This window comes from Sciurus carolinensis, chromosome 3 (genome assembly GCF_902686445.1).
Source record: "Sciurus carolinensis chromosome 3, mSciCar1.2, whole genome shotgun sequence".
In the NCBI taxonomy this organism is placed as follows: domain Eukaryota; kingdom Metazoa; phylum Chordata; class Mammalia; order Rodentia; family Sciuridae; genus Sciurus; species Sciurus carolinensis.
Genome location: NC_062215.1, coordinates 120,258,669 through 120,285,906, shown reverse-complemented (window position 1 = coordinate 120,285,906; position 27,238 = coordinate 120,258,669). Strand labels below are relative to the sequence as shown.

General features: G+C 39.2%; 1 protein-coding gene across 1 annotated transcript in view; it reads right to left on the bottom strand.

Moving 5' to 3' along the window:
- The window catches only part of Myo3b (myosin IIIB), a 237,969-nt gene that overhangs the window by 184,959 nt on the left and 25,772 nt on the right, over positions 1-27,238 (bottom strand). Inside the window, exon 10 of the mRNA XM_047544143.1 lies at positions 1,143-1,222. Within this exon, the coding sequence (XP_047400099.1) occupies positions 1,143-1,222 (80 nt within the window). The remainder of the gene's footprint in view (positions 1-1,142; positions 1,223-27,238) is intronic.

Sequence of the window (27,238 nt, the reverse complement as noted above, 5' to 3'; positions counted from 1 at the left end):
CCAAACCATAACAAACCCATAACAAATAATAAAATTGAGCAGTTATGACAATATACTGTAAAAAAAGGTTTTCTCTTATCTTTCACTTAAAGGAAACATTTTACAGCTTCTCCTGGGCATACTCAAATTACAAACATCACTACTCTTATGCTTTGGGACAATTATTAGGTTAAAATAAATGTTACTTGAACAGAAACCCTGGTTCAAGTACTGTGATACCATGACAGTTGATCCGATAACTGAGATAACTACCATGTGCCTAATGGGTGGATAGTGTATACTGCATGGAAACATTGAACCAAGGGATGATTCACATCCTGGGCAGGACCAAGTGAGATGGCATACTGCTTAGAATGGTACACAATTTAACACTTATGAATTGTTTATTTCTGGGACATTCCATTTCATGTTTTTTGACCATGGCTGACTATAAGTAACCAAAATCATGGAATGTTAAACCACAGACAAGGGGATTACTATAATGTATATAGTAATTACTATATACTATAGTATATAGTATAGGGGGATTACTATAATGTATATATATATCATAAATATAGATATTTATGAACTCTTACACTCCCCACTACACACATACCCAAAGTATACAACTATACAACTCGTGTTTCCGAGAGCAGAGCAGAGCAATAGAAAGGAATTTGATTTCTTTCTTTCCTGTTGATTCCATTTGGTCCTCTTATCCTCCTCTGCAGGCTAGTGATAGCCTCAAAGACATGTATTTTACCTCTTTCAAGATGGAGTTTATTTTCAATTGTCATTATCTTGTATCTTAAGTGGTCTTTCTGAGAGTCAGAATAGTAGAGATTCTATGATGTTCTTTCAAATTTCCTAATCCCTCATTTCCCATATAGCTTCAATTTCTTTTTTTTAAATTTTTTAGATGTTGATAGACCTTTATTTTTATTCATTAATGCGGTGCCGAGACTTGAACCCAGTGCCTCCCAGATGCTAGGCAAGCTCTCTTCCACTGTTGCTTCGATCTCTACCAGACTTACCAGACTACCGGACAGTGGGCTGGGTGACGGGAACTAATGCCGCCCACTGCAGCAGTACCTGCAGGCTAGGAGCGACCCCTCTCGCCCACACCCATGCATAATTTTTGGTGCAATTCTTCCACTCACCTTAGCTCTCCCAGAATTGAAATGTGGAGGCAAAGATCTTGAGGATGCAATTATCTTGGCTCTTGTCTGGGCCAAATTACCTGAGCAAAAATGAGAAAGAACTTAAATTGAAGGAAAAGTTAAGAAACTGGATCATGAGTGATTTCTCCCTTTGTGTCCTTGTATTTTCTTTTTCAATTTTTCAAATGATCTATTCTGAATTTGAAAATATTTGAACTTCGAAACTTCAATTATATAAATTATAATAATTACTTTTAAAGTGTAAGTGATTTTAAATAATTTATAAAACAAATTGAATTTACCTTAATTTCACAAGGAAAAAAAACAAAATCAAAAACAAAACCCAAAAAGCATCTAATTTATATACTTAGAAGGAAATTACTTCAACATAACAAAGGATGAAAAGCATACACCTAATATCATGTTCAGTGGTGAAAAACTGAAAGCTTTTCTTCAAAGATCAGAAACATGGTAAAGGATGCGTACATTCACCCCTTCTATTTAACATAGCACTAGAAGTCCTAGCTAGAGGAATTAGGCAAGAAAAAGAAATAAAACCATTCAAATCAGAAAAGAAGTAAAATTATTCAAGATTATGACATAATCTTATGGAAACTCTGAAGAATTCACATTAAAAAGATACTGTCAAAACTAATGAATGTAGCAAATTTGCATATACATACAATGGAATATTATTCAGCCATAAAAAAGAAGGAAATTCTGTCATCTGTTACAATGTGGATAAATCTGAAGACTGTAGGCTAAGTGAAATAAACCCATCACAGAAGAACAAATACTTCATGACTCCACTTAGATGGGGTATCTGAGGTCATCAAACTCACAGAAACAGACCAGAATGCTGGCTGCCAGGGGCTGGGGCAAGAGGAAATGGAGTTGCTGAGAAATGGATACAGAGTACAGCCTTACCGGTCATGTAAGATGAACGAGTTTTAGAGATCTGCTTACAACAACACACACGTGGTTAAGGATACTGCACACTTCATAATGCACTAGGAGGGGAGATTTCATGCTGTGGTTTTTACTACCCAAAGAACAAACAAACAAACAAACAAACAAAAAACGTAAAGCCTGGCTAATCATTGAAAGAGATGAATATGAATATAGAGAAAAAAGATGCCCACAGGAGTTTTCCCCGTAAGAAGCTGGCTGACAGAGGCCACGGTGAGGGTTTGAGACACAGAAGAATAAGGGTCCTATAGGGGAGGAAAAAGACTGTTCTCCTCAACCATCCTAGGTTCATGGCTGAGGCCCCTAGAACAAAAGGAAAACATGCAAATTTAATTAATGTGAGTTTTATATAATACTGGAAGACTTAATAAAGAAATGAAATGGAAATATGGTAAAAAAAGAATATGATCCAATAGTGTAGCTCAAACATCCCTGATCTGAAATTCCAAAGTCCAAATGCTCCTAAATCTGAAATTTTTTGAGGGCTGATCTGATGCTACAAGTTGAAAATCTGCCCCCTTAAACTTTGTTCCATACACAAAGTTGTTGTTGTTGCTGTTATTGGTATTAGTGGCTGAGACCAGGGCCTGGCCCATGCTAAGCATGGACTCTACCACTGACCTCTAGCCTTAGCCCCATGCACAAAATAAACTATTGTGTAAAATAGATGATGTGACTATAGCTCAAAGGTAGAGTGTCGACCTAGCATGTATAAGACTCTGGGCTCAGTCCCTTGCAGCACATGCTCACACACACACACACACACACACACACACGTGTAAATAAAATATTTATCATAAACATATACTGTTATATTTATATCATTTATATATTAACATGAATAAGATATATACCAATATATTTCTATCATTCATATTAATATAAATATATAGGTATATAACTTATTATTAATAAATGTATGCTACATATAAATATATATACTTAATATAAAATTGCCTTATGCCATTTGTATAAGGTTTTTGTGAAATATAAATGAATTTTGTGTTTAGACTTGGGTTCCATCCCCAAGATATCTCATTATGCATATGCAAATATTCCCAAGTTTAAAAAAAAAAAAATCCCAAATCTTAAACATGTCTAGTCCCAAGCACTTTGGATAAGAGATATTCAATCTGTATCATTACTATTTGTTGTGAACAATTCGCATAGATCTCAAAGCAAGAATAGAAAGCAAGAGAAGTTCAGGGAATCTCACCAGTTCTCTTTGTGAGCACCAAGTAGTCAAAAAAATAAGTAAATAATGAAAAAGAAAAAAAGAGACAGACAGAAAGAAAATAAATGGAGGGTGCTGCTGCCTTTACCTTTGAAGGCTCAGAGTGTCCTCTCAGACTCTCTTCCCTCCTGACTACCACCCACCTTTATCAAACCAAGTGTGTGAAGAGATTTGTTTGCATTTTTACCCACAGTGTCATCTGATTCTGTAGCAAAATAAAAAGTTGTCAATGAAAGGAAATGCTGCAATTTGTGCATATGCAAGATGCTCAAGATTTCAAAGTTTTAGCGAGTCTAGCACAAAGATGTCCAAATGTTTTCTCTGGCGATATCTTCAGAGGCTAAACTGTGATTAATAGCCCAGAAAGAACCCTTTGAAGCGGGATTGGTGACATCAAAGTCGTAATCCAGGGGTGGCAGGAGCTCTATAATGAGTGGGAAGCATTTTAACACATTTCAAAGGATTTACAGCATGAATAAACAATAGGCCTCAGCAGATGCGCCACACACACCTTCCAGAAACATAACCTATAAGAAGTTTCCATTTTAATTTAAATGTAAATACAGTGTTCACACTCCTTTCAAATGTTAAGCATCCTCAGTGCTTCACCCCGAGACAGCCTCTTCCTAGCTAAGCACGCCTCCCTGCCCAGAACCCCTCCCGCGATTCTCAGAAACTGTGACTACCTAGTGCGGGAAGAGAACACGGAAGTCAGAGGCCTCTGATGGAATTTCTATCCTATGCAGGAACTGGGTTAAGAGAGAATCTGAAATGGTGTTTACCAGGATCCCACATGATTTCCCTCTTTCCATCTTAAAAGGAAAGAGATAGGGGGTCTGAAGACAGAGTTGGTACTTCTAAAAGGTGGCTCTTTTCCATCTTCTTCCTAGAATTTTCATCTCTGGGAAAATCCTTGGCACCATCATTTCATCTTTTAAAAATTGCCCCAAATGTTGGGCTGTCGTTTTTTTTTTAAATAATCCAGCATTGACTTTCATCTCCTTCTGCTGCCCCCTATGGGCTGACTCGGTGCACAGCACTGGTGACTAGGTAGACCCTCATTTGGGAAATTTTTCTAAGTAATGCTGGAACTGTTAAAAGCTGTTTCAAATTGCTATACATACAAGGAACTATAAACAAAAAATCAAATCTTCAGGTCATGTTATAATATTAAGTGATATAAGTAGACCAGAGGTTAAAACTGTTACCCCACAGCTAGCTTGGATACCAAGAATGGACACCATATCCTGCTGTCCACATTATAATAACTATGTGCCGTTCCTGCCTCCCTTAGCATGACCTTCTTTTTTTGGGAGGTGGGGAGGGTGGGAGGGCAGGGAAGTGCCCTACCCAGGCAAATTGTGTTTATTCCCTTCCTGAAAGACTCATCTATCTTCCATAGAAAGTGTCAACTGTTAGTTGATGCACTGTGGTTCTATGAATCCTTCTTTTCAAAATTCTCCCCTTGCTGATTCCAGCAATCCCGGACTGCTCTAGTGTGATCCTTACCCAATCCTAATCAACGGTCCTCACTTTGAAAGTCCTGCCTAAATCAAAAGGGGTTGTGGTCTTGTGAAGGGAAGGAATCAAGTATATATGAAAGAGTTGGTGATGTAGCTTTATTTCTCAACAAACTCTGTCCTTGGCTTCCTTTCTTCAAGGCACTGGCGAAACTTTGAGAGGTGGTCTCTCTTGCTGCTATAAGCAAACAAACAAACACACAACAAACAAAAAAAAAACAACAAAAAAACTGTGCTTTGTCTCATAGAGGGATTGGGTTAGTGAACTGTGTGGAGCTGGCTTGAGACAGACCTATGCCATTGTGATACTTGCAGCTATTGAAATATTCTAATTTTAATTCATAGCACTGTGGCTAGCAAAATGCAAGGAGTTAATTCAGTAGTTCTTTTAAAACACACTATAGAGCCAGAAAGTTCCCAGCAGCTTGAGAGGCTGAGGCAGGAGGATCACGAGTTCAAAGCCAGCCTCAGCAACTCAGCAAGGCCCTGTGTTTAAATAAAATATTTAAAGGACTGGAGATGTGACTCAGGGATTAAGTGCCCCTGGGTTCAATTTCCGATACAACCCACCCCAAAACAAAAACACTATAGAATTTTGTATATTAAAAAATTTTAGTTCATCTTTATATAACCATCTATCCTAAATCTGTAATAAGGACTTGCTCAGATTTAATACATTAAGGAAACTTAAGATAGCCATAAAATATGACAGAACTGCAGGAGACCAACTAGAAGAAAATGTATAATATTAGATTTTGTTCTGCAGTTTTTACTTTCTCTCCTGACACTTCTCTATGGCTTTAAGGGTTAACGTCAATAAATGGGTAGAGCAGGGTGGAAGAGTTCCCAACCCACATGGACACAGCCTAATCTCTCATGACAAGAACATAGATGATTTATATAGAGAAAAAGGGGCTGTGGTTTTGTGAAGGAAGGAATTAAGAATTCATAGGAGGGCTGGTGCTGTAGCTTGGTGGTAGAAGTTTTGCCTGGTCTGTTCCAGGGGTCCTGGGTTCTGTCTTCAACACATGGGGGGGAAAACAACATTTTCTCCCATCTGTTCTATGGAAGGAAGAAATGCGAAGATAATAAGTTCACTCTTTGCTAAATACACAGCTTTGCTTTGTATTTTTATCATACATGTGGGAAATTCAAAGACCAAAAGAAACCCTTTCTCCATTTTGGTAGTGATTTCTAATTGGCAGTTATAAGAAATTTCTGCATAATTAACACCTCCAGATGATCTGCTTAAAGGATTATTATTATCACTATTATTATTATTGAAGTAAATGATATCTTAAAAGATTTGTGACCCAGAAATCTCAAATTACAAAGCTAGAGAAAAACCAGTAACTCCTTCCTCCCTCCCTCCTTAAGCCTTAAAACTTATAAACAGGATGCCAGCCCAGCAAACAACTGTGTCCAGTCCCAGACTGTTACCAGGAGGCAAACAAGTTTTCTTTCCTAACACAGTAAATAGTGAATTGTTCTCTGTTTTCTGCATTTTTTACTACAACTGCAGAATTTGCCAGTTCAGTCTTCATTAATGATGAGAATTTTCCTCTTAGAACCAGATGAAGGAAGTTCACCCCCTTATTTTATTTTATTGTTTTGTTTTATTTTAGTTTTAGTTTTAGTTTTCTATTTGTGGGAGCTGGAGATTGAACCCAGGGTACTTTACCACTGAGCTACATTCTCAGTTCTTTTTATTTTTTATTTTGAGCTAGTGTCTTACTAGGACTTCACTAAATTGCTAAGGCTGGCCTTGAACTTAAGATCCTCCTGCCTCAGCCTCCCAAATCGCTGGGAATACGGCATGCACCACCATGCTTAGATCATGCCCTTGATTGATTGATTTTGGTGGAACTTCTTGGGAAAACATGACTGCCACAGGACATAATGTATGTTCACAAATGTATTAGAGCCTAGACGACTGACATGTGCCTAAGATCTACCCCAGAAGACTGACTCACTCAAACAAAAACAAAAGAAATCCACATATCCATATCTGTCAGCACCCACAGTCACTGAGGTCTGAGAATGCCATATTCCAATGTCAGAGCAACATCCTATGAAACACAGTTGTTTTCAGTCCAACCAAGGCCAGTTCTGGGCAAAATCATGAGTTAGGCAAACAGTGTATTCAAGTTCCCAAGCTTCTTTTCACTTCACTTTTTCCACTTCTGAAGGTGCACTGTGGCTTTAATGCTGTTTCTTTCCTATCGCTACCACCAACCCCCCTCACTTCTTTGGGCACCCTTGAAATTTTCCAGTCAGGATACACCTTCTTGAGATTCCCATCAAATCTCCTTTGTCTTTGTTCCAAAGTTGAGGTCACTAGGCTCCTTTGATAATGTAGGTTACTAGATAAGTGTATTAGTTTACTTCAGTGAGATGTTTGCATAGATTGGAAAGCTTTCTTGAAACCATTTTTTAATGAATAATCCTAGACCATTTAGTGTCCAGGTAAGAGGGATAGTTTGAAAATAGGAGAACTTTCATTCAGTGATGCTCAAGTTATTCACATTTGGAGAAAATATATTAGGATCTCCTGTGAGTCCTCTTTCTTCCCTGGAATTGAACCTAGGAGCACTCTACCACTGACTTAAATCCCCAGTCCTTTAAAAAAAAAAAAAAATTTTTTTTTTTAAATTTTGAGATAGGGACCATCGAGGTAGAAGGCAGGCAGCTATCCCGCCCAGCCAGCAGGCCAAGGACAGACATCATAACTGAGTGACCCCTCCTGACCCCTGCACCTAGCTCGATGCCATTACTGGTTGGTTGCAGTCACGGAGCAAGCTGGCAGGCGAGTCAGGCTGCTTGCATCGCGGAGGTAGCAGGCCGGCACTCAACCCGCCTGCCTTGTGGAGCGGGCAGCAGGTAGCCAACCTGCCCAACCACCAGGCCAAAGACAGACGCCACCACTGAACAACGCTGCCCGACCACCACACCGAGGTTTGTAGCCATCACGGAGCTAGCCAGAGGCTTCGTTATAGGCTGGTGCAGGCATTTGGAATTACTCCTGAGGGCGTGGCCATCGTCATCGGAAGGGCAGCTCCCTTCCTGAGACACCTACAGGAGGCTAGAGGACCTTTGACAAGACCCAGGAGCCAAGAAGAGGAGGTATTGAGAGACTCGGGACCAACTCAGAACCACTGGGGAATATACCCCACCTGAAGGCCACCACCCCTAGAAAGCCAGCTTCCTAGTGGAGCACCGCATTATCAAGTTCCTCCAAGACTTCAGGCTACTGAAGGCTAAGAGGTGAGTTATTGGAAATCTACAGAGACAATATTAGTCAATAGAGGAAATCTGCAATATCCCAGAGTTTCACTACTAGAGGGGTAGATACCTGAACACTATGAGAAAACAAGGGAAGAAAATGTCCCAACAAACCTAGATGCTATAGCAATAAAATCCAATGACAGCATGGCAGAAGAAATGTCAGAAAGGGAGTTCAGAATACACATAATCAAAACGATCAGGGAAGCAAACGAGGAGATGAAAGAGCAAATGCAGGCATTGAATGATGAGATGAAAGAGCAATTGCAGGCATTGAATGATCGCACCAATCAACAGTTAAAAGAGCAAATACAGGAAGCAAAAGATCATTTCAATAAAGAGTTAGAGATATTGAAAAAGAAAACAAACAAATCCTTGAAATGAAGGAAACAATAAACCAAATTAAAAACTCCATAGAAAGCATAACCAATAGGATAGAACACCTGGAAGACAGAATCTCAGATATCAAAGACAAAATAGTTAATCTTGAAAACAAAGTTGACCAAACAGAGAAGACGGTGAGAAATCATGAACAGAATCTACAAGAACTATGGGATATCATGAAAAGGCCAAATTTGAGAATTATTGGGATTGAGGAAGGCTTAGAGAAACAAACCAAAGAAATGAACAATCTATTCAATGAAATAATATCAGAAAATTTCCCAAATCTGAAGAATGAAATGGAAAATCACGTTCAAGAGACTTTTAGGACTCCAAATACACAAAATTACAACAGACCCACACCAAGGCACATTATAATGAAAATACCTAACATACAAAATAAAGACAGAATTTCAAAGGCTGTGAGAGAAAAGAATCAAATTACATTCAGGGGGAAACCAATATGGATATCAGCAGATTTTTCAATCCAGACCCTAAAAGCTAGAAGGGCATGGAATAACATTTTTCAAGCTCTGAAAGAAAACGGATGCCAACCAAGAATCTTATACCCAGCAAAACTTACCTTCAGATTTGACAACGAAATAAAATCCTTCCATGATAAACAAAAGCTAAAAGAATTTACAAAAAGAAAGCCGGTATTACAGAACATTCTCAGCAAAATATTCCATGAAGAAGAGATGAAAAACACTGATGTAAATCAGCAAAGGGAGGAACTACCCTAAAGGAATAACCAAATAAAGGAGAAATCAAGTCGTGCCAAAAAAAGAAAAAAATGAGCCAAATGATCGGGAATACAAATCATATCTCAATAATAACCCTGAATGTTAATGACCTGAACTCATCAATCAAAGACATAGACTGGCAGATTGGATTAAAAAGAAAGATCCAACAATTGGCTGCCTGCAAGAGACTCATCTCATAGAAAGAGATACCCACAGACTAAAGGTGAAAGGATGGGGAAAAACATACCATGCACATGGACACAGCAAAAAAGCCGGAGTATCCATCCTCATATCAGATAATGTGGACTTCAAGCCAAAGTTAGACAGAAGGGATAAAGAAGGACATTTCATACTGCTTAAGGGAAGCATAAATCAGCAAGACATAACAATTATAAATATCTATGCCCCAAACAGTGGCTGATCCATGTACGTCAAACAAATCTTTCTCAATTCCAGAAATCAAATAGACCACAACACAATAATACTAGGCCATTTTAACATACCTCTCTCAACACTGGACAGATCCTCCAAACAAAAATTGAACAAAGAAACCATAGATCTCAAAAACACAATCAATAATTTAGACTTAATGGACATTTATAGAATACACCATCCAACAAAGAGCGAATACACTTTCTTTTCAGCAGCACATGAATCCTTCTCTAAAATAGACCATATATTATGCCACAAAGCTACTATTAGCAAATATAAGAACATACAGATAATACCTTGTATTCTATCAGATCATAATGGGTTGAAATTAGAAATAAATGACAGAGTAAAAAACAGAAAGTACGCCAACACCTGGAGATTAAATAAAATGCTATTGTATGATGAATGGATAACAGAAGACATCAGGAAGGAAATTTAAAAATTCTTAGAGGTAAATGAGAACAAAGAAACAACATCTCAAAATCTCTGGGACACTATGAAAGCAGTTCTTAGAGGAAAATTTATTTCATGGAGCGCATTCAATAAAGAAGAAAAAATCAACAAATAAACGACCTAACACTAACTATGGCTGAAAGTCCTAGAAAAAGAAGAACAGAGCAACACCAAAAGTAGTAGAAGACAGGAAATAGTTGAAATCAGAGCTGAAATCAATGAAATTGAAACAAAAGAAACAATAGAAAAAATTGACAAAATAAATAGTTGATTCTTTGAAAAAATAAACAAAATTGATAAACCCTTAGCCACACTAACAAAGAGAAGGAAAGAGAAAACCCAAATTACTAAAATTCGGAATGAATAAGGAAATATCACGACAGACATGATTGAAATAGAAAACATAATTGGAAGCTATTTTGAAAATCTATACTCCAACAAAATAGAAAATCTCAAAGACATCAACAACTTTCTAGAGACATATGAATTACCTAAACTGAACCAGGAGGACAAACACAATTTAAATAGATCAATTCCAAGTAATGAATAGAAGAAGTCATCAAAAGCCTACCTACAAAGAAAAGTCTGGGACCAGATGGGTTCTCAGTCTAGTTCTACAAAACCTTTAAAGAAGAGCTCATTCCAATACTTCTTAAAGTATTTCATGCAGTAGAAGAGGAAGGAACCCTCCCAAACTCATTCTATGAAGCCAACATCACCCTGATACCTAAACCAGACAGAGACACATCGAGGAAAGAAAATTTCAGAACAATATTCTTAATAAACATTGATGCAAAAATTCTCAACAAGATCTTAGCAAATCGCATACAAAAATATATTAAAAAGATAGTGCACCACGATTAAGAGGATTTTATCCCATGGATGCAAGTTTGGTTCAACATTCGGAAATCAATAAATGTAATTCACCATATCAATAGACTTAAAGTTAAGAATCACATGATTATTTCGATAGATGCAGAAAAAGCTTTTGATAAAATACAGCATTCCTTCATGCTCAAAACACTGGAAAAAATAGGGATAGTGGGAACAATTCCTTAACATTATAAAGGCCATCTATGCTAAGCCCATGGCCAATATCATTCTAAATGGTGAAAAACTGAAAGCATTCCCCCTAAAAACTGGAACAAGGCAGGGATGCCCTCTTTCACCACTTCTATTCAACATTGTCCTCGAAACTCTAGCCAGAGCAATTAGACAGACCAAGGAAATTAAAGGGATACGAATAGGAAAAGAAGAACTCAAACTATCCCTATTTGTTGATGACATGATTATATATTTAGAGGAACCAGGAAATTCCACCAGAAAATTTTTAGAACTAATAAGTGAATTCAGTAAAGTAGCAGGATATAAGATTAATGCTCATAAATCCAATGCATTTTTATACGTAAGTGATGAATCTTCAGAAAGAGAAGTTCAGAAAACTACCCCATTCACAATAGCTTCAAAAAAAATAAAATACTTGGGAATCAATCTCACAAAAGAGGTGAAAGACCTCTACAATGAGAACTACAGAACACTAAAGAAAGAAATTAAAGAAAATCTTAGAAGATGGAAAGATCTCCCATGTTCTTGGATAGGAAGAATTAATATTGTCAAAATGGCCATACTACCAAAAGTGCTATACGGATTCAATGCAATTCCAATTAAAATCCCAATGACATATCTTACAGAAATAGAGCAAGCAATCATGAAATTCATCTGGAAGAATAAGAAACCCAGAATAGCTAAAGCAATCCTTAGCAGGAAGAGTGAAGCAGGGGGTATCGCAATACCAGACCTTCAATTATACTACAAAGCAATAGTAACAAAAACGGCATGGTATTGGCACCAAAATAGACAGGTAGATCAATGGTACAGAATAGAGGACACGACACAAACCCAAATAAATACAATTTTCTCATACTAGACAAAGGGGCCAAAAATATGCAATGGAGAAAAGATAACTTCTTTAACAAATGGTGCTGGGAAAACTGGAAATCCATATGCAACAGAATGAAACTAAACTCCTATCTCTCACCCTGCACAAAAACCAACTCACAATGGATCAAGGACCTTGAAATCAGACCAGAGACCCTGCATCTTATAGAACAAAAAGTAGGTCCAAATCTTCAACTTGTTGGCTTAGGATCAGACTTCCTTAACAGGACTCCCATAGCACAAGAAATAAAAGCAAGAATCAATAACTGGGACAGATTCAAACTAAATAGCTTTCTCTCAGCAAAGGAAACTATCAGCAATGTGAAGAGAGAGCCTACAGAGTGGGAGAAAATCTTTGCCAATCATACTTCAGATAGAGCACTAATTTCCAGAATATATAAAGAACTCAAAAAACTCTACACCAAGAATACAAATAACCCAATCAACAAATGGGCTAAGGAAATGAACAGATACTTCACAGAAGAAGATCTACAAGCAATCAACAAACATATGAAAAAGTGTTCACCATCTTTAGTAATAAGAGAAATGCAAATCAAAACTACACTAAGATTCCATCTCACCCCAATTAGAATGGCAATGATCAAGAATACAAACAACAATAGGTGTTGGCGAGGATGTGGGGAGAAAGATACACTCATACATTGCTGGTGGGGCTGCAAATTAGTGCAGCCACTCTGGAAAGCAGTGTGGAAATTCCTTAGAAAACTTGGAATGGAACCAACATTTGACCCAGCTATCCTACTCCTTGCTCTATACTCAAAGGACTTAAAATCAGCACACTACAGAGATACAGCCACAAAAATGTTCATATCTGCTCAATTCACAATAGCCAGATTGTGGAACCAACCTAGATGTCCTTCAATTGATGAATGGATAAAGAAAATGTGGTATATATATACAATGGAATATTACTCAGCCATAAAGAATAATAAAATTATGGCATTTGCAGGCAAATGGATGAAACTGGAGAATATCATGCTAAGTGAGATAAGCCAATCTCCAAAAACCAATGGACGAATGATATCGCTAATAAGTGGATGATGACACATAATGGGCGGTGGGAGGGGTTAGTGTTAGGGTTAGAGTTAGGGTTAGGGAGGGGGGCAAGAATGGAGGAAGGAAGGACTGTATAGAGGGAAAAGAGGGGTGGGAGGGGTGGGGGGGAAGGGGAAAAATATAACAGAATGAATCAAACAACATTACCCTATGTAAATTTATGATTACACAAATGGTATGCCTTTATGCCATGTACAAATAGAGAAACAACATGTATCCCATTTGTTTACAATAATAAAAAAAAAGTAAAAATAAAAAAAATAGATGAATGGATAAAGAAACTGTGGTATATATATATACCATGGAATATTACTCAGCCATAAAGAATAATAAAATTATGGCATTTGCAGGCAAATGGATGAAGTTGGAGAATATCATGCTAAGTGAGATAAGCTGATCTCAAAAAACCAAAGGAGGATGATATCGCTAATAAGTGGATGCTGACACATAATGAGGGGTGGGAGGGGGCAAGAATGGAGGAAGGAGGGACTGTATAGAAGGATAAGAGTGGTGGGAGAATTAGGGGGGGAATAACAGAATGAATCAAAAACTATTACCCAAATAAATGAATGATTACACAAATGGTATGCCTGTACTTCATGTACAAACAGAGAAACAAGATGTATCCCATTTGTTTACAATAAAAATGAATTTAAAAATTTTTTGAGATAGGGTCTTGCTAAATTGCCCAGACTGGCTTCAAACTAGCAATCCTCCTGCCTCAGTCTCCTGAGTAGCTGGAATTACAAGTGTGTGCCACCACACCCAGCTTTTCCTATGTTTTTGGTAGTTTTTTTTTTTCTCTATTTTTTTTTTTTCTCAAGGAGAGACAGCCTAGAGAAGCTATTGATGGACAGAGAAAAGACTTTAAAACAACTCATTGCAATTTGGAACAGAAAAGTATTCTAATAAACCTCTGAATAAAATGACATGACAGAATAGAAGATAAGTTTTCCTGAGAGAATGAGGAAAGACCCTGAAGAGTTGGCAATGAACGAGCTATACTTTGAAGGATTAATGGAGTTTGACAGGAGAGGGAATAGATTTTATTTGGAAGACATGAGCAAGAAAGATGCAGAGTGACAATCTGGAAGTTCCAAAGAGTTCCAGAGAGTTTGTAAGGAAAATTCCCAGGAAGCTTCTCATTTTAAAATTAGAGATTGAATAATAACATTAAAACATTCATTATTTTACCCTATGAGCACATTTAAACATAAGTGATTCCTTATCAATGAAAATAGCGGGCCGTTTTGGGGAGAAGAAATCATGGAAAAGGAAGGCTTTGCTTAGGCATCATAAATCACTTGTGGAATCATAAACAAAAGCTTTGCTTCACTCTTCCAGGGGCCTTTAGACACAATGTCCATTCATTGTGTGACTAAAGATAAGTGGTTTGCCTACAAGCTACTGGGGCATGTGTGCTAGTTAAGTTGTACACAGTGCTAATGACTCCAAAGTCTTTAGTCGCATCTCATGGGTTAGATAGTTGGAGTATTTCATATTCTAAGACTAGAATTCTAAATGAAATGTCCAGGCAGGAGAGAATAAATATTACTGAGTCACATGACTCCCCAAACACCTATGCTTCCTTGTGTTTCCAATGAAGACACAGAACTACATGAGACTTCAGAAAACAAGACACCGTTAGCTTCCCATTGGGCAGGTTGACAATTCAGGAGATGTAAACACTACCTTGGATCTCCCTCTCTAACATGGAAGCAATGGAAAGAACACTAGACTTGAAACTGAGAAACAGATTCTTGTCTCAGTCAGGCCATCGACTTAAGGTCTTGTGTGTCTTACGTGTCACAGGGAGTTTGGGTAGATGGGTGTTTTCCGCTCACGTACCACAGCATTCTGCCTTGTGACTGGGGTGCACACATTGTGGGGCTGCACAATTTCATCTAGATCGTTGTGGGGCGTGTGGTGTCAAGAAGGGTAGAATCTGTGAGGGGATTTCAGGGACTAACAGAAGGGCATTCTGTGGCCATACAAAAACTGTGTGACACCTGAGGCCAAGGCATGTGGTAGCTTTACTTGGTTAAAAATGAGAGGACTAGTCAGGGCCATAAACAGTACTTACTGCTGAACAATAAGCAAACCAGTAAGTGTAATAACTGTTGATGCAGCTGGCACAGGGCGCATGCGTAACCCCAGCAAGGCTGAGTGAGGCAGGGGGATCTCAAGTTCAAGGTCAGCCTGGACAATTTAGTGAGACCCTGTCTCAAAACAAAAATAAAAAGGGTTGCAGATGTAGCTCAGTGGTAGAGCGCTCTGGAGTTTGATCCCCAGGACTAAAAAGAAAAAAAAATTGTGGATACAAATTGGAATTTTAAAAAAAGTTAAGTAATAGAGTAATGATAGGCTTCCATTCAGCTCTGAAATTCTATCTCTGGTTGTGAAAAATATTCTGAAAGACTCCTGAAATAGGGGTAATAAGAAAAAACAAAATAGAAAAGATAAAATTAACCAGCATCATTCATATCTAATAACCTACACTGCCAGTGGTTTTCCCACTTACTTGGGAGGCTGAGGCAGGAGGATCATTAAATTCATGGCCAGCCTAAGCAACTTAGCAAGACCCTGTCTCAGAATAAAAAGGGATGGGGATATAGCTCAGTGGTAGAACACTTAACTAGCATGTACAAAAAATCAGTAATCAATTATATCCTAAGTCTATAAGATAAGATTTTAGAAAGTTTGTAAAATCAGTTATTCTAAATACCATATTCCAATTCTATAAAACCAAGTTCTCAAAAAGTGAGCCCATACTTAAGAAATAAAAGTTACATTAACTTGATTACTTTTTTTTTTTTTTTTTTTTTTTTGTACTGAGAATTGAATCCAGGGGCATTTTATCACAGAGCTACATTCCCAGTCCTTTTTTATTTTGTATTTTCAGACAGGGTCTCATTAAGTTGCTGAGGGTCTTGCTAAGTTACTGAGGCTGGCCTCAATTTGTGATCCTCTTGCTCCAGCCTCCAAGTTGCTGCGATTACAGTCTTGCACCATTACCCAGCTTAACTTTACTCACTAACACCACAATACTTACAAAGTTCAGTGAAAGAAGACTTTCTGGGAACTGGCATTTTATGAATTAGTAAACAAACAAAAAACCCAAACACATTCTCTCTCTCTCTCTCTCTCTCCACCACCCCCATGTAGACAGATACGCACACGCACTCTGTACATATATAAAGTATATGAGGAAACTTATCCTCTGTCCTGTCATATCTATAAGGTATGAGGAATGTGTGTGCCTGGCTGTCCAGAAAACCCCTGGCAGGGTAGGAGGGGAAGGCACAAGTCTTATAACAGGTGCTGATTTTTAAAGGCTTATCTTACAGACTTAGGATGAATTGGTTGCTGATTTTTTTGTCCCCGGGTCTTGTGCCTGCTAGGTAAGTGTTCTACCACTCTATATCCCCAACTCTTTTTATTTTAAGACAGGGTCTTGCTGAGTTGCCTAGGCTGGCCATGAATTTAACAATCCTCCAGCCTCGGTCTTCCTAGTAGCTGGGATTATAGGTTTTTGCCACCACGTGGGGCTCTGAATATTCTTTTTTTTTTTTTTTTAATTCTATTTTTTGCATCATTCTTTTTTTTTATTGTAAACAAATGGGATACATGTTGTTTCTCTGCTTGTACATAGAGTAAAGGCATACCATTTGTGTAATCATAAATTTACATAGGGTAATGTTGGTTGGTTCATTCTGTTATTTTTCCCTTCCCGCCACCCCTCCCATCCCACTCCTTGGCCTATACCCAAAGGACTTACAATCAGCATATTACAGAGATATAGCCACATCAATGTTCATTGCTGCTCAATTCACCATAGCCAGATTGTGGAACCAACCTAGATGCCCTTCAGTTGACGAATGGATAAAGAAACTGTGGCATATATATACAATGGAATATTACTCAGCCATAAAGAATGATAAAATTATGGCATTTGCAGGCAAATGGATGAAATTGGAGAATATCATGCTAAGAGATAAGCCAATCTCAAAAAACCAAAGGAAGAATGATCTCGCTGATAAGTGGATGAATATTCTTTAAAAGACTAGAACCTATTGAGAATAAAGGCCAGCAAAGTTTATTTATCTGAAGAAGGCATTCTACAAACACCACAACTGTCTGCTAATTCTCCAGCTGCAGTTCTCTGCACTCAAGTGTGAATTCTTTCAAGTCAATGCAAATAAGCTACCTTATATTGGTATTAACCTCTAAAAGGTACATTGATTCCCTTTAGAAGTTACAAGCTCTTTGAAGCCAGGCACCAAGTATCCATTTCTTTTCCCATTTATTAATTTAAAAAAACATATTTCTTCAGGGTTGGGGATGTAGCTTAGTGGTAGGGCACATGCCTAACATGCCTGAAGCCCTGGGTTCAATCTCTAGCACCACCAAAAACAAATAAAAACATTCAGCACCTGCTATAAGACTTTTAATGTGCCCTACACAAGACACTAAAAAATAAAAAGTTCATTGAAGACACTCTGATCCACCAGAATATTTTAGATGGTTTCTACCCTTGCCTCCTAGAGGTGGATAATACCCACCATCTCTTCACAAACTTCAGTATGCCAGATTCTTCTTTCAGTCATCCAAGAACACTTATGGCTCATTATTCCTAAAAGTTAAGCAATTGTGAGCCATTGCAAAGTTAGGACAGAACCACAATGAGTAATAAATTTCTGGTTTAAATATTTCTATAGCATGAAAATGAAACAGGGGGTATCACAATACCAGAACTTCAATTATACTACAAAGCAATAGTAACAAAAACGGCATGGTATTGCACCAAAATAGACAGGTAGATCAATGGTACAGAATAGAGGACACGACACAAACCCAAATAAATACAATTTTCTCATACTAGACAAAGGGGCCAAAAATATGCAATGGAGAAAAGATAAACTCTTTAACAAATGGTGCTGGGAAAACTGGAAATCCATATGCAACAGAATGAAACTAAACCCCTATCTCTCACCCTGCACAAAACTCAACTCACAATGGATCAAGGACCTTGAAATCGCACCAGAGACCCTGCATCTTATAGAAGAAAAAGTAGGTCCAAACCTTCAACTTGTTGGCTTAGGATCAGACTTCCTTAACAGGACTCCCATAGCACAAGAAATAAAAGCAAGAATCAATAACTGGGACAGATTCAAACTAAATAGCTTTCTCTCAGCAAAGGAAACTATCAGCAATGTGAAGAGAGAGCCTACAGAGTGGGAGAATATCTTTGCCAATCATACTTCAGATAGAGCACTAATTTTCAGAATCTATAAAGAACTCAAAAAACTCTACACCAAGAATACAAATAACCCAATCAACAAATGGGCTAAGGAAATGAACAGACACTTCACAGAAGAAGATCTACAAGCAATCAACAAACATATGAAAAAATGTTCACCATCTTTAATAATAAGAGAAATGCAAATCAAAACAACCATAAGATTCCATCTCACCCCAATTAGAATGGTGATTATCAAGAATACAAACAACAATAGGTGTTGACGAGGATGTGGGGAGAAAGGTACACTCATACATTGCTGGTGGGGCTGCAAATTAGTGCAGCCACTCTGGAAAGCAGTGTGGAGATTCTCAGAAAGCTTGGAATGGAACCACCATTTGACCCAGCTATCCCACTCCTCGGCCTATACCCAAAGGACTTAAAATCAGCACACTACAGAGACACAGCCACATCAATGTTCATAGCTGCTCAATTCACCATAGCCAGATTGTGGAACCAACCTAGATGCCCTTCAATTGATGAGTGGATAAAAAAACTGTGGTATATATATACAATGGAATATTACTCAGCTATAAAGAATAATAAGATTATGGCATTTGCAGGCAAATGGATGAAATTGGAGAATATCATGCTAAGTGAGATAAGCCAATCTCAAAAAACCAAAGGAGGAATGATCTCTCTTATAAGCGGATGATGACACATAATGGGGGGTGGGAGGGGGGCAAGAATGGAGAAAGGAGGGACTGTATAGAGGGAAAAGAGGGGTGGGAGGGCTGGGGGGGAGGAAAAAATAACAGAATGAATCAAACAACATTACCCTATTAAATGTATGATTACACAAACGGTATGCCTTACTCCATGTACAAACAGAAACAACATGTATCCCATTTGTTTACAATAAAAATAAAAATAAAAATAAATAAATAAATAAATATTTCTAGAGAATGTCTCATCAAAGCCAATGATGCAACTCTGGAAGCTACCTGTGAATCTTATTAACACTATGCCTTTGACTCCCATTGGATCCTAAGTGTCCTGAGGATGGGAACAAAGTTTACTCCATTTACCACCCTGTACCTAGTTCTAAGCTTTCAGGAAATGTGAATCAACGAATTGTGTTATGATACATTTTTATTTAACATGATACCCAAGCTCTCTGGGAGCAGGCCCTAGCTTACCTCGTTTCCCTTCATATTCCCTAGTCAATCTCTCGGCATGCTCTGATTCTTTCTCATTTCAGGCTCAGGGTATTGGACACCTAGATTGCAGTGGGGCAGTAATTATGAATGTGAGTTCTGGCGTCAAAACACCTGAGATTTGTCTCAGTTCTGCCACTTGTTAGGAAGGCTTGTATGATTTACTTGCCTTCTTAGTGTCTGGGTTATATTTACTGAGTTCAGGGAATCAAGTGTTTCTGTTAAAGTCACAGAGAGTTTCAGTGGCAGTGGAGATGCCAATGTTGAGGGTGCAGGGAATTTATCTGGAGCCATGTGGAACCTCTCGAGGTCTTGCTTGGGAGGAGTTCTAGCTGAAGCTAAGTCACATGACTCTACTTACTAACCATCTTTTCATCATATATTTTGGGCTTCACAAAAAATGCTATTAATTAAAGTTTCTGATTAATCAGAGATTTTACAGACTTATCCAATTTTGTATTGCCTAGAGCCTCATTAAATGTTGGTTTGGATGAATCAGGAGAAAAAGTAAATAAATTGAGGATTTAAGGCTTGAGGATTTGTTTTGTTGGTCCCTGTTTATCTTAAGATATTAATTAAGTAAGTAAGTAATTGTGGTACTCGGGATTGAATCCAGGGATCCTTTGCCACTAAGTTACATATCCAGGCACCCACCATTTTTGGTTGGTTTGTTCAATTTTATTTTGAGACAGAGGCTCACTAAGTTGCTGAGACTGGCCTCAAACTTGTGATTTTCCTGCCTCAGCCTCCTGAGTTGCTGGGATTACAGGTGTGCCCCCAACACACCTGACTTTTTAAGGTATTATTTTAAGACATAAACATTATAAACATTTCAACAAAGAGTGAGAGAGAAAGGGGGAAGTTGACTCATAGTAATGTACAGTTTTATCTACTGCTTTTCTTAAAATTAGAGATCAAGAAAATAAGTGTAGAAATTCATTTATTTTTGCCCCAAATCTGTTCCTCTGCTCCAAATCGGAATAAATACTAACATTCATTGAGTGTTTATGAGGTAGCAGATATGCTAAGTGTTAAAATGAATTATAGAATACAGCCCTGTAAGCCATGTCATTAGTCCAAAGAAAGGAAACTGAGGCAAACAGTGTTCAAGCCCCTTCTCCAAGGTCAGAGCACTAAGCAGATATGCTGAGAGAGCCCATCCAGATGCCCTGATTAAACTGTGGCTGTTTCAGAGATGTTTATACTATACAAAGCAGACCACTGAGTGATTGATGAGATTGCCGATTGACCAAGTTGATTGAACCCCATTGATTTTAGATGATGTCAGAATTTTTTTGGTCATTTACACACCAAACCAAGTCAACAGACTAGTGCTCCCATTGACTACCCAGCAGTCCCTATTGCTAGGGCGAAGCCAAACCTAATCATCTGGAAAAGAGTTGATTTGATTTTTATATAACTTGAACTACTCTTGTGAAGAGCAAAGAATGGAACAACTCTACTGAGATTAAACCTTAATAAAATCTGAGCAGTCCTCTCTTTCAACCTCCAATTCTTCAGTTTAGTTAGGCAACATTTAATTTAGTTTACTGATGTCTCATATGTGCAGTTGGATAAAGTTCACAATTGTTGCTCCACACAGCTATGGTTTGCAGTGTCTCTCTGCACATGTTGGTACCAAAACAAATGATTAACTTTACATACTTTGAACATATGAACTATAGTCTATAGTCCTATAGACTATTAGGAGTTGGTCTTGTGTGTGAAAGAGAAAAATATAGTTTCAAGGAACATGACTCAAATTCCTGGGGGAAAAAATGTATTAAGTTTTGATCCATTTCTAAATAGAGAGATCATAATTATAATGGCTTTGTTTCTAATTCATTTGACTTAAAGTGCCTAGAGTTATCTTTTAGTAAGTGTGTGTGTGGGGGGGGGATGAATGACCTGAAAATTCCATTATAGATTTCATAGTGGCATAAATTAATAAACTGTATTTGGCTTTGAGATTTCTGCTCCAATAGAAACTATTGAAATATGAAATGATATGGAAATGAAAGAAAACCTTTAATATTAAACTGAAACATTTTTCTTTTCTATGAATGAGAAAGATACTGGCAGGGAAACATAGACTCTATTTTCTTATATTTCTGACCATTGGGAAAATCCAAGTGGCTATATTTGCTACACTTGACAGGATCATTAAAAGGAAATAAAACAAAAGGACTCTAAATTGAACTGCCACTTAAAAATAAAATGTGCAGCTGCCATCAGATTTAGGAGCTATGCAGGAACTATTAAGATGTGCTGGAGGGAGATAGTGAATCTGATTCACAAGTTACTAATTTTTCCAATATTAGAGTCCTTATCACACTCATTATTGAAATCTATTTTCTTTTTTTCCTGAAGACAAAGCAGCAAGAGAGCCCCAAGAGCTAGGAAAGTAGGAGGATCTTTTAGAAATGGATTTGAGCCCCACACTGGAAGGCTTCTCTGGATGAGAAAGACTTAGGGAGAAAAATTCTGGGATCTTCAGTGCCTCAGTGAGGCCTATATGATTCTCCACCCTCAGATGTTTTTCACAAAAAGGAACTTACTAGTTTCAGAAGCCCAAACATGAAAGCCATTTCTTACCATTTCTGCAGTAAAGATATCTACTGGGCTTTCAGAATCAATATTCTCACACATTCTGACCATGAAAATATTATTCAGCTCACATCCCTTCACATCCCACAGACCTAGTGTTTCATGAAACACATCGCGGAAAACATGGCTCCACCCTGAAAATACCAGACTTTTCTGTGTCGGCAAAGAGCCACAGGAACTGCAGAAAAGCTTTTGCTGGGACCCTGCAAAATGAGAACATTGACTTCTCTCACACACTGGGAAATAGCCTGAAGTTAAGTCTGTGTGCAACAAAATATTATTTTATGAAGGTGGGACACAACTGTAATCCCAGCTACTACAGAGCCTGAGCCAGGAGGATAGCAAGCTTGAAGCCAGTCTGGACAACTTAGTGGGACTTAAAATTTTTAAAAAAGGGCTGTCATGGGTTCAATTACCAGTATATGAGGAAAGAAGGAAGGAGAGAGGAAAGAAAAGGAAAAGGAAAAAACAATGAATCCACCTGTTACCTGACTTGATTTTTCTTTGGGTTGATCATCATGAGCAGCAGCAATTCTGCATACTATTCAATAAGGCAATTAATAAGTGAACCGTCGCTAGTCTGATTTGAGAAGTACCCTAAACATAAAACACACGCCAGATTTTGAAGACAGTACAGAAAAGGTATCTCAATAATTTTTTATTAACTACATGTTAAATAGCAATACATTTGATGAGCTAAAGATGTATTATTGACACCTGTTTCTTTTAACTTTTTAAAATATGGCTAATACATAACTGCACAGTATTGTCCTCTAAGGTTCTTCAAAGAGAACCAACTTGGAAATTTCGAACCATTGCAACTCAAGACAACGTTTCAGTTAGAGATTATTAGGGGTCCCTTAGCTGAAGGTTTTCCTTAAAAACCCCTCTTTGTAGATGGGGAAGGTGGTGAGAGCTTTAAAAAGAACCTGCCAATGCCTTCAGGTAGATCTTAGCCTGAGATCTCTTTATTCCACCCCAGCTGGTGGGGTAGGAGAAACTGCAGACAGAACTTTTGAAAGGAAAGAAGCATTTAAGCTGCTTATATCTGAACGAAAAGAAAGCAACACTTGGAGAATACAAATTCAAAACCTAAAGGCATCCCGGTGTGTGTCGGGTGGGGGAGCAAGGAGAATTTCAAAAGATGCCCTTTTCACTCGCCACAACACACCCTCATCCGGCTCTCAACAAGCCTCACCAAGATCATCAAGATAACTGGAGTCTCATCACAAGAGCCAAAAACCATTAACAAGTGGGGCAGGAGCCAGGAAGGCGTGGTTTCTGCCGGGGCTGCCCAGACTCCTCTGCTTCTCCCCCAGCCTGTTCAGAAGTCGCGGGGCCCCAGCAGCTTGGACCGGACAGCTGGTACAGTGAGGCGCGCAGGCCCTGAGTCCACACGCCCGGGGCTGCGGAGAGCTGGGCGGAGGGAGGACGTGGCAGGTGCTTCCCGGCACCTTCTGTCCTTGAATCATGAAAGTGGCTATCTACAAGCCAAGGAGTCAGTTGTTTCTGGGAAAGCCAACCCACCCCCCCACCCCCCACCCCCGGACCTGGTCGACAATCACGTTTAGGTGGCAGCAGTCACTGCAAGCCACATCTGCAGTCCCCTGCAGGAGTCCTAATGAGGGCCTCATCCTTGTCTTTCTAGATTCAGAACACAGAGTTCTGAGTGGAGCTCCTTCTGAAGTTCACAGCTTGTTAAAATAGACCCTGGGCTCTGGAGAGCTTGCAGCCAGCACCATGTACCACAGGACAGCCCACGTTTCTGATGTGCTTCAAGCGCACTCAGGACTACCCGGAGATTCTATCCACAAATTATTCTCAGGCTCCACTGAGCACCTACAACGGGCCAGCTCCTTTCTATGAGCTGAAAAGAGGAGCCCATTTTAGGCTGAAATCCTCGCGCTCAGAGACTTAGATTCCAGAGGCGCCAGGAGTTCCACCCAACCCAAAATTCTTGGAGGAGGTGGGGCTAGGGCTGAGTTTTGAAGAAAAATTTGGGAGCGGGTGGACAAGGATGGAAAGTGTGTTGATGGGAAACCCTACAGACCCTCTGTAGAAGTCATTCTAGTAAGCAGAATTAGTATGGAGTTGTGAAGCAATGTGGTAGTACTGATCAGATGTGCTGTATATAAATGCAATTGAAGACACCTCTGTTCTTATCAGAGCTTGCCATCTTAGCAGATAGGCAAATAAGATGGTTACATGAGACAGCAGCATCTCTTGGCAGATCAAGGCGCTGAGGCACACAGGTCCCCTTGTAGATGGTTGGAGATAAGGATCCTGTGCAATTAACATATGCTATTTCCATTATTCACAAATGACCCTCGGTGTCATTGCCCGTGTCCTGAAACAAGAATCTTACTGTTACCCACTGAAGACTAGTGCTGAGAAAATCCCCAGCTAATGATGGAACCTGCCAGTCTCCCAGAAAGCTTTGTGGTTCTCAGCTTGTTCTTTGGGAATGAAATCAAGGACTCCAGGTCCCTAGGCTCCCTAGGGATAAGCAAGAAACAGCTTCACTCTTCTCTTTGACTTCCCCCACTTCTGTGAGACGGGCAGCTCCTTAACCATATCTTAGAACCATTTTATAGATCTTCAAGTATAACCACTGGAGTCATGTCCCAGTTATTTTGAGACAGTCTCACTAGGTTGCTCAGGGCCTCGCTAAGTTGCTAAGGCTGGCTTTGAACTTTTGATCCTCCTGACTCAGCCTCCTGAGCTGCTGGGATTACAGGTATGCACCACTGTGCCTGGCTCATTGCTTATTTTTAACCTTTAATACATCAGTATAAAGCTTTTTTGTTTTTTGTACTGGGGATTGAACCCAGGAACATTCTATCACTGAGCCATATCCCCTCCCCTTTTCATTTAGAGACAGGGGATCACTAAGTTGCCCAAGTTGGCCTTGAATTTGTGATCCTCGTACCTCAGCCTCCCAAGTTGCTGAGATTACAGGCATGAAATTAAGTTGCTGAGATTAAAGGCATTTGGCTTTAAAGCTCTTTTTCCCACTCTCCCCTCCCCTAGGCTGGATGTATGGCTTTAGTGGCTTGTGGGCTCTTCTCTGGACTAGCTCCTGGGATATGGGGAAGAGAAGAGAGGAGGAGAGGGCAGAACTCTCCTTCCCTGATGGGGGACCCTACATATCCTCCCTCGCTCCTCACAAGGGTCCCTATGCTTTATGTAGAGACATGGTAGCCCCCACATGCCCCAGAGTTAAGGAACTCACACTCAACAGCTAACCAAGCTCTTTGTGACCTTTTAAGGACTAAGTTGTATCTTCTCAAAAGTCCTTAGTTGTATAACGCTGAGTACCTCAGATTGTGACTCAACTTGGATGAAAGACCTTTAAAATTGAAGCAAGGCCTTTAAATTAAAATGAGACTGTTAAGGTGGACCTTAATCCTACCTGGTTGTTATTAGAAGAGGAGATTAGGACACAGACGACATGGCCAAGGGGCAACCATGTGAGAACACAGTGATAGGGGGCTATCTGCAAGCCAAGGAGACAGGCCACTGAAGAAACCAAGTCTGCTACACCCTGATCTGGACTTCCTGGAATGGTGAGAAAACATGTCTTGGTGAAGCCACCCAGTCTGTGTTAACTGGTTGTGGCAGCCCTGACTAGTACATGATCCCTTGCCCAATGAGGCCCCGTGTCTGGGTCCAGCGGGGGCATCTCAGCCTGTCTGCTCTCTGATCTCAATTTCTTCCACATCCTGTGAGTTCATGAAAAATGCTTCTATTTTTCTGAAGAACTGATAAACCCAAAGGGGAGCAGTTTCCATTATGACTTAATTCATTCTCCACTTAGCTTTTCCCCCAACGAAGGGCTAATTGTATTTTATTAGTCAAGCAGGTATCCAGCTAAGGGATATATATATATATATATATATATATATATATATATATATATACACATATATATACATATATATATATATATATATATATATTTTTTTTTTTTTTTTTTTAATAATTGACTCCAAGTTTTACTAATGACCCTTTTGGGAATTCCCTCCTTTTGTCTGTGTTGGGAGAGGAAAAACATATTTTTCCTTTGCCCCGATGAGGGTCAGGGGATGAAGGTGACTTGCAACAACCCTTCTCAGAACTGAGAATGTGGGATGCAGGGACTTCTAGTTTCACCCATGGACCTTATTTCTAGGTAGTCAAGTCCCTGATTCTATCCTGCTGTGCACACTCGTTCTGGAGAAAACACCTGAGCTTTTCCAGTTTGGTGCTGGGGCAGCGAGGCCCTCTACACAACCCATCAGGCAAACTGATTGTGACAAGAGTACCTGAGAAAATAATGATCTTTGTTTTTGAGATTTGCAGAATTGAGAAACATCTCATGACTAGGCGAGTAAGATGTGTGACATGTGGTCACAAACCTTCGCCTATGAGAAGGTGCCCATCAGTCTGCAATCACCTTTGTCCTATACAAACCACCCCTTCAAGGGCCTCCTAGCAAGGCCCTTCAGGACAAGATGGTCCTCCATCTTCCCATCAGTTAACTTACTGTAATGGGGCTCTTTCTCCACCTCTGCCTGACCCCTTAACTAATTGGCTTCTGTCATGTAGCGGGGACAGACAAAGCCTGTGCGTGGTGACAATATTAATACAGTAATGCCTCTAGTGATGAAAAGATGTGTCCCAATAGCACAGTTATTTAAAAACCAACCAACCATGCTCATTAACACACTCAAAAATAACAGGAAACCAAGGCGATATGGGGGAGGGGCACAAACCCCCTCTGCCCTTCAGGCAAGGACACCCTGTCTCTTTTGGTCCAAGTGAGGGCAAACCAGACTCTTGGGGTAACAACCCTACCCATAATATGAAGGTCCAAAATCTGACCTCACTAAAACCTCTGGCACCCCCAAGCAATCAAGCAATTCAAACCTACTAGAGTACTTCACCCTCCCAGGCCCAGGACTCGTTGCCCCGTTCCCTTTTGTGGTGGTGCCTCTGTGAAACCCAGGGAAGACCTGAACAACA